The sequence below is a fragment of the Poecilia latipinna genome, unplaced genomic scaffold (assembly GCF_001443285.1).
Source record: "Poecilia latipinna isolate Pla-1442-1.1 unplaced genomic scaffold, P_latipinna-1.0 Scaffold1382, whole genome shotgun sequence".
Taxonomy (NCBI): Eukaryota; Metazoa; Chordata; class Actinopteri; order Cyprinodontiformes; family Poeciliidae; genus Poecilia; species Poecilia latipinna.
In genome coordinates, this window is record NW_015113998.1 from 1295 (window position 1) to 9865 (window position 8571).

The following is an 8571-nucleotide window of genomic DNA, read 5'->3' on the forward strand; positions in this document are numbered from 1 at the left end:
CAGGTCAGGACTTCTCAGTAAATGAGAGTTTTATTGAAAATAGAACTAATACCAGTAATTTCACCTAAGCAGTAAAGCTCATATCATCATATATATTTATGACATTAAGTGTGATAGGTTTTAACTGTTATTTTTAATAATTGCCTACAACTAATGAAAACTCCAAAAGGAGTTTATATGAATATGTAAATTATACATAGAATAACAAGAAGGATTTTTAATACAGAAATGACATATAATGACTGACGCAGTCGTCAAAGACAACTGACAGCTGTCGACAACCCTTCACAGTAAAAAGCTTATTGCTAAAGAAGTTGGAAATAAGTATGAAAATGGAAAGTGTAGTATAAAGAAAATGTATAGTAAAAGAAAACATACAATTTTGAGAGTCATGCCATCTGCTGATGTTGGTCCACCGTGTTTTAACAAGTCTATATTGAATGCACTCATTTTCTAGGTTATGTAAAGTGTTTTGTGTCTCATTTAGCCCACAAGCTCCATAGAGAAGTGGATTTCCTTTTTACACCATGGCTCGGCACTTGTCCTCGCTGCCAGACTATCAATACCCACTGTGCGTGACTGGTCTTTAACCTTTCCTGACCTAAACCCGATAGATAATCTATGGAGTATTGTTAAAAGGAAGACAAGAAAAACCAGAGCCAGCAATGCAGATGTGCTGAAGTTGTATGCTCTTTAAAATTAACAAATGAAAAATGCCTCCTGATGTGAAATGAGTCTTTACGATACACGAGTTTCACTTTTCAAAATTGAATTACTGACATTAATTAAATTTTTGATTGTTAAGAGGCAATGTTTTTTTTTTCTCTAACTTTAGTTCTAGAGTGTAATTTAATCTTTTGCGTGTGTGGCTGAGATGTTTGTTACCTTGTGGGTGTGTGTTTTGTGGCAGCCATCTTTGGATCCTGCTAAAGAAGAGGCCCACCGATCACACCCAGCTCTTTCACAGAAACAGCAGTGATAAGAGCTGGAGTTTGATTGGCTAAAGCTTAAAGTACTTTAAAGAATACAATGTTTTATAATTTGTGCATTTGCATGCATAAAATATCTGCCTAATATTTTATTATTGATAATTCATGGTTAGTGTATACACTGTGTGTTATTGAAATAAATCAATTTTCTAATTTCCCTCACCACCACTCTGGAAGGCTGACGTGATTGGCTGGTGTAAATTGAGAAGGCGGGGTTTAATCAGTTTATGGGTGGACTGCTAGATGTAGCAGGAGAGCTGATGGGATGGCTGCCATTTCTGAAATCTGCTGTGTCGAACCAGACATAATAGACCAGCTTTGTTGCTGTGCATCCAAGGTTGACTGACTCCTTTTCTTCCACACCACACCTCTCAGCATAATCATATGCTAATTTGCTGATAAACACCTCCAAACATATTAAAAATCAAGTCATTTTCCTCCATCTAGAAGAGCCACATCAAACACAGCAACTTGGGGACTGCTCAAAGAAAAATGTATTTGAGTTTGATGACATCAGAGCGCCTTAGTCTACCACGCTTCTGCAAAGCTCTGTGGATCAGCGTAGAAGTAGCATCAAAGGAACAACAACTTTTGCAGGCAGCTGCGTACAGCCCAGCAGCAGTCAAGCTGCTAAACATCTCTGAGTAAAGATTAGCTGCTGCTCATGACTCCTCTGGTCTCTGGTTGTTTGACATTGGGATTTGATTTAATAATCCATCGGGAGATATATGCTTAATTATATCACAGAGCAATGGATCTATGATGAACTTAAGCCATTTATTTATGTAAGGATATGAGCAGTTTTATTTATTTTTTTTAAATGTAACTCCTTCCTCCATCTAAAAATGCATTCCTAGCACTACAGTTTCACTCAGTTCGTCTGCTAATCATGATCTGAGCCTCCACTGATGACGGTTTCCTCTTGTAAGAGAAAACAAATCTTATTTTTTCTCCTCCTTCTTTTTATTTGCTTTCTTTCTCTCTCTGTCTGACTATTGCACTGCTCTCAGTCATCGTCTCTCGTTGAGCAAACGTCTTCAGCTTCAGCAACAGAGGGTCTCCTCTGCCTTGGCAACAGTGTCACATTATCATGTACCTGCTGGGATGAGAGGAAATGTGTTGATTTGTCGCTGCTGCGGGGCTGGAGTTCATGTGGCGCGGTCCACTGCAGCCACGCTCAAAAGATATGAGGAAGCGTTGCATATTTCTCACTGGTTTAAAGATTTAATCATGTGCTATTTTTTTCCCTCCCAACAACGAAAGTGAACTGACAGTAAAAACATAGCTGGTTAGCGGAATCTGGATTGTAAGATTTCCAAAAACGCAAAGTAGGAGGAAAAAAATGCTCTGAAGCCAAAAGAAAAATTAATTGTTCGTAATGTATCTAATCAGTTGGTTTCAGTAACCATTGTGACATGCAACTAAGTTTTCAGTTTGAGTATTGAGGTTCAACCTTGTGTGCTTCATCGAGAGTTATGGTACTAAAGAGTAGAAATACTAAGATTTACTAACTTAAATTTGCTGTCATTAGTTCCCTTATGCCTATTGTGATGTCACCGGAGGTACAGTAGCTTATTTCTAAAAAAATATATAGATTTTATCTTAATTTGCATCAAAAAGGCCAAGCAAACAGGAAAGCTGAATATAATGTGTTGCACCATAGTTGACAAGCTATTTCTTCAGTGAGTTGGATCTAGCTTGCAGAAAACTCAAGTGACAAGCTTTAAAAAAAAAAACAAAAAAAAACAGGCTGAACATTTAGACACTCATAATCAACCGATGATATCGCCTGGAGACGAACTGCAGCACCGGCTCATTATGGAGACCAGAAGGGGTAAAAGAAACTTCTTTTCATTTCATTTTTTTAGTCCTTTTTTCATACATTTAACAGCTAGTGATAGATAGCGGTAGATATCAAAATGCTTTTCCATACCCTATCACGACAAAGTAAGTTTAAAAGAAGAGAGGCAAAGAGTTAAAGTAAGGATGCTGACCTGACTCTTTCCCCTGCGTGGTCCCTCGGTCATCATCCAGCGTCATGTCACCCAGCAGATGCTCCAGGATCTTTTCGGGGGTCCCTGACACCACCGCGTACCTGTCAGACACAACAGAGTCAGCGGAGGAGTCCCTGCCGATGGAGGACAGAGATCTGCTGCTGCTCCATTCCTCCTCCCCCTCTGTTCCCTCATCGTCTATGTAACGAAAGTAGGGGACGTCAAAGGTGGGCATCGTCTGCGGCTCTGCCCGGCTGGTGCCGGTGCTGCTGCTCTCCTCCCCGTCCTCCTCGTCCTCCTCCTGCTCCACCAGGGCTGCGTGCAGCAGCAGCAGCCCGCCGTCCTTCTGCAGGTTCAGGGGCTGAGGACGAGATCCCATCCCTGAAGAGTTGCCGTGCCCTCACCCCGGCTGCGCTTACTGCCGCGTGACACCTTCATGCATCCACCCTGGCGTGTTCACGCCGAGGGATCCCCCTCTATGACTGGGAAAGGCCGTCTCACAGCCCCATGCTGCTCATTTATATCTGTTTAATGTAGTCATTTGAGTGGAGAGCTGAGATGTGGGCACGCCTGAGTGAGTGTGTGAGCGACAGAGCCAGAGGAGGAGGCTGATGAGAGAAGGAGAGCTGAGAGAGAGAGAGAGAAACTGAGAGAGGGAGGAAGGAGGGAGGGGAGAGGCTTACCTCCTGGTCCTCGCCTCTTCCCTCCCTCCTCCTCCCCTCGACCACGCAGCGTGCGCTGGCTGCTCTGACAACACTCGACGGAGAACGAGCACATCGTGGCCCCGCTCCCTCACACACAAGCGGACTGCCTCGTCACTCTGTGGCTGGAGAGAGGGAAAAAAAAAAGAAGAGGGAGGGGGGGGGTCTGAGTGTTTCATAAAGGAGATTCCCTTTTCTTACTCTCACATAAATTTCCTCTGATTTCCATCATAATGCACTGTCAAAAGCAGGTCGGAAATAGAAAGAGAACGTCCACATACATCATTATTTGGTCCTTATCGCAGGAGCCCATTCAGGGATTAACATAAATGAGTCATATTTAAATTACTGATTTATGCACAGAGCCAATTAAATTATGGGGGATGTCCAGGAGGGGGAGTGTATTTGAAGCTGTCATTTGGTTATACTGTGCATACTAACAATGGTTTGGACTTCTGCTTATTAGGCTTTGATCCACACACTAACTCCCCCAGCCAGGGGAGGGATTTATCCCCAATAAGGTGCATTTCAATTCTTTTTCATCATTGCCAACGAACCACAATCTAGGACCCAACAACTCTATGACATAATGTAACATCTCTGTTTAAACTGGCATACATGAAGAAAACCAAAGCAATCCAGTTGTAGTTTACAGGTTTTTCTTTTTTAGTTTTAGCAGTTTTAGGAATTATGTTGTTTGTTTTTTAATGTAGAATGCTTTTCAAAAGTGTTCTCTTGAATCTTTTACACAGTTTGTCACCTCACAACTACAAGCTTCAGTGTATTTTATTGGGCTGTTGTGTGATAAGCAGAGAGAAACTAGGGCATAATTGTGGGGTGTGTTTTCTTTACAAACAAAAATCTGAAAAGTGTGGCTGGCATTTGTGTTCATGTGTCATCCTGAAAATGGAGAGTGTGCGTCTGTGCAAACCTTCCAAGACATCATCATCCACCTAAACTTTTTGGCTACTTTTTTTGGCGATTTTTTCCCCCCGACTATACTGCATTTATGAAACACTGTAAATATTTAATCAACAAAAAAAAAAAAAAAAATTCAAAAACCTACAATTCCCACAACCCTGTCCATTTAAGCAACATTTACATATTGCCGCGGAGTAGCACCCAAAACCCCCCGACCTCCTTTTTTTATGTTGCATTACTTTTTATTTTGTTTATTGATTTATTTCTGTGTGGTTCACTGTATTTGTACAACTTTCAAACGCAAATCTTTCCAACTGTACTAAGATCTATATTTTATGTTTTTTTTTTTTACAAAGACCGTTTCTTCATGTTTTATTCACATTTCTCTTTTCTTATCAAGAAGGGTTCTCTTGCTATTAACAGGACGCTTCTGTGAACTTGTGATTAAAAGTTAATCATCTTCATGTGAAATGCAGCCATGTTGTATTCCAGTTTTTCTTTGTCTTCTTTTCAGTCTTTCGCAGCCTCCACTCTGAGGAAGAACTGTTGTGCTTGCAGTAACACAATTCCTGATTGGATCTGGACAGTGCAGGACCCAGATCAGATATACTGGCCCTAATGAAGATTTCACTGTATACACTCTCATGCATCAGCTCCTTGTTGATAGCCCCCCCCACCCCCACCCCCCTCCCCTCCTTCAGTCGTCAACCGTCAGTCAATGAATCACCTCTGTTCATGCAATTAGCCGGGGCTGACAGGCTGGAAGTGGCTGCAGTTTGCAGCCCTAATTGTATTTTGTGGAGACAAATACATGATCCTTCAGTAAAGCAGGATTTCCTGGCACAGTAACACTCAACCAGAGGGCACACAGAGACAAAAAAGACTGACTGCTGGAAGAAACAGCAGGGATGTTCCCATGTGCGCAGGATGGAATATTAACTTTAAGACATGCTGGCGGCTTCTTGAGTGATTCATGACTTTGAGCGCATCTCATAAAGCTGTTCCAGCTGATCCCAATCTAACCAGCAAGCAGGCACAAAGAAAATGCCTCTTGTGTATTTTCAACCATAAAAAGGGTGGAGCCGCCGCACTTCTGTTCACGGAATCTGAACCACGACGAAAAGATGATGATTAGCTTCCTGGTTGCAGTGAAATGTACTCCGTATTTCCAGGCAGACCCACCAGGTGCTTTGCTTTTAGCTTCAATGCACAGTTTTTTCTGACTCAAATCACGACACCAAAGCCAAAGTGTGGATGTCCATGTTCCCCCCCAAGAATGAATTATTGATCTGACCACAGCTTCTCTGGGATAAATGTCTGTGTGCAGTGGGAGACAGACTCAATACAAAAGACAAACAATCAGATCCCCTGAGCCGGTGAATAAAATGCAACACAAGCCGAAAAGATCTTGAGTCAACGTTTCCAAAGAAGTCCTCGTAATAAATAGGATCTCAGGCTTCTGCTCAAAGTCACGTTCCTCAGATGTTTTCTGTCCTCGTTCACGTCTGGTGTGGATGGCGTGAGACAATTAACAAGGCCTGCAAAGTGTCTGTACTGTCTGTACCGAGTGCAGACGAGACCAAATTCCCTCAGAAAGAACAGCATGAGATGGCAAGAAGATGAAGAGAGTAGCTTAGTTTCTCAAACAATGAAAACTGGCTTGGAAATTTAGAGTTTATTTTAATTCTAGAGGAGGTGGTATACAGCAAAGCCTCAAACTTCACACTTTCAACTTAGACAAGCTCTAAAAAAAAAAAAAATACTTTTTAGCCTTCAGCACCCGTCAAATCCATCCATCAGCTGTCTTCAGCTCATCCAGGATCTGGGTTCAGGAGGAAACAGAGCTCCTTCATTTCTGAGATGCTCTCCTGTTTTCTTTTAGAGGGTTCGATCTTCCAATAGGAGCAGTACATTGTTGTACATTTGGCCATTTTGTTTCAACATGGAGTAAACTTATTTCTACGCTCTTTGATGTCTGATTTCACATATTTAAATGAATCACACATTACGCCGTACAGTATGTGTTGGGTGAACTCCAGCACCAGTTTGAATCGCTTTGCAAACACGAAACAGGATAATTTTATATAATACTGTGATTTCTAGATCAGTTGAAATATTAAACTCGTGGTCAACCTTTTGTGATTTTTCAATTGCATTCCAAGTGTACACCATGCAAGTGCGCAGTAAATAGAATGCCAAAGTTATCTACTTTGCTGACATTTGGTCGCACTGTGATTGGTGGCGGCTTAACGCAGGTGGCGAACTTTACTGAATGCTTAACAGATGAGAAGATCTGGCCTTGTTAGGGAGAAAAGGTCACAAATCTGACGCACGGGAACCCACCCAGAGACCACATAATGTACTGCCAGTATATTCCAGCCAAAGACGTCAACCTTTCCTGCAATTGTCTAAAAGTCCAGCGAGCCGATACAGCTGGCAGGAAGGGTGAAGCTAAACCCTCCAGAGCTCTGGCCAATCAGAGGGCTCTTGGGCTGATGTAATGTGTTTTTTTTTTGTGTTTTTTTTTCAAAGCACAGGCGGGTGAGACTGAACAGTGTGTGTGCACTTATGCTTTCAGAAGTGGCAGATTTCATAAATGGATGGTGCCACAATCACCACCCATGTGTTTGTGGCGCTTTCACGCGAGGATGGTTTGTGCGTCTAACTTCATCTGAAGTTAGACGAAATGTGTGCAGGGCAAATGTACTTATTTGATAAAATATATAGCTATACTTACTTAATAAGTTAGAATGATATTAGAATATTCGTTTATTCCAGTAACACCATTCCCTATGTGAAACATATGTAGTTTTCTTTACACACAGACTGAAATTTGCAAGCTTTTATTTATTTTTTTAATCCCGATGATCCTTCAACATATTTGATGTTTAACATTTAAGATTCAAATATTACATCAGATTAAGATTTTTTTTTTTTTACACAGAAATGTGGGCTCACCTAAAAGTATGCTTAAAACTTGTGCATAGGTTGTGACGTTGTTTTCCAAAAGGTGCTAAAATATGCACATATATTCTGACTTACTTATTATGACTGCATGTATCAAGTAACCACAATAGACTCCACTTTGAGTTTATGGTCATCCACAGGAGCACAGAGGATAGTTTTAGTTGATTGTTTCTGTTTAGACATTGAAAATAGACAATATGTATGTGGCCAGATTTTACTGTGCAAGGTTGTTTACATTTTTGCAGTAATATTTCTCTACTTATGTTGAGTCCATTTCTTCCAACAGACCTTAATGTAGCTTTGTGCCCAGCTTTTTTTTTCACAAATATCCAGAGATATGTCTTATAATATAGTTTTCCTTAATTTGTGTATTTAATCTGTAAACATCCAGGGATTTCTCTCAGTCAGGGACAATTAATGTCCCATTCTATTCAAATACATTAACTAAACAAAATTCAGCATGGAGACAGAGATGTACAATATCATATTGGCAGCTTGATTAATTATAGATGCTACAGAGAAATCAGTGCAGAATGTCAGATAGATGTTTGCAGTGAAAATCACAGATATGATCTTTGTGTCTCTCACCTGAGACGTCTTCTCTGGACCCTTGCTGTGGTTTTGCAGGAACCGGCAGCCGTCCTTCGCCAATCTCTGGACCATCTCCAGTCTGGACAGGTCCTCCTTGTCATGCAGGATGCATTTGTTACCCTGCTGCAGTGCAGGGGGCATAGAGAACATGTACTTGAGACCACAGTCCCACGACATTGTCAGCTAATAACCACTTGCTGGATTCAAAAGAAGCAAGATAACAGAGTAGCTCTGAAGCAAACACTGGTTTGTGTGAAAGTAGTCCAAATAAGGAAAAGACATAAGAGTTGTCTGAGTAAATACCAGGTGCTGTGCACCTTGTTCAGAACTTTCTAAAAGACTTCCTCGGCTGCATTCCTCATGTGAGTTATGGGCTGGACTACAAGTGAAAGACACGGCCCCGCTCTG

The 8571-nt window shown here is 41.3% G+C and overlaps 1 protein-coding gene across 1 annotated transcript; it reads right to left on the reverse strand.

The window, feature by feature from the left end:
- Nucleotides 1–860: 860 nt before the first annotated feature.
- On the reverse strand, nucleotides 861–8571 carry LOC106962179 (rap guanine nucleotide exchange factor 5-like). Its single transcript, XM_015056413.1, has 3 exons — nucleotides 8161–8571; nucleotides 3667–3809; nucleotides 861–3084 (listed from the first exon to the last, which is right to left on the reverse strand). Exons 1-3 carry the CDS (start codon nucleotides 8338–8340, stop codon nucleotides 2943–2945), a joined length of 465 nt encoding a protein of 154 aa, XP_014911899.1. The 5' UTR covers nucleotides 8341–8571; the 3' UTR covers nucleotides 861–2942.

Coding starts and splice junctions, on each gene's coding strand:
- LOC106962179 (XM_015056413.1), bottom strand. CDS start 8,340: ATGTCGTGGGACTGTGGTCTCAAGTACATGTTCTCTATGCCCCCTGCA. Junction 3,810..8,160: donor GTCCAGAGAAGACGTCTCAG/GTGAGAGACACA, acceptor CCCTCTCTCCAG/CCACAGAGTGACGAGGCAGT. Junction 3,085..3,666: donor GAAGAGGCGAGGACCAGGAG/GTAAGCCTCTCC, acceptor TGTGTCTGACAG/GTACGCGGTGGTGTCAGGGA.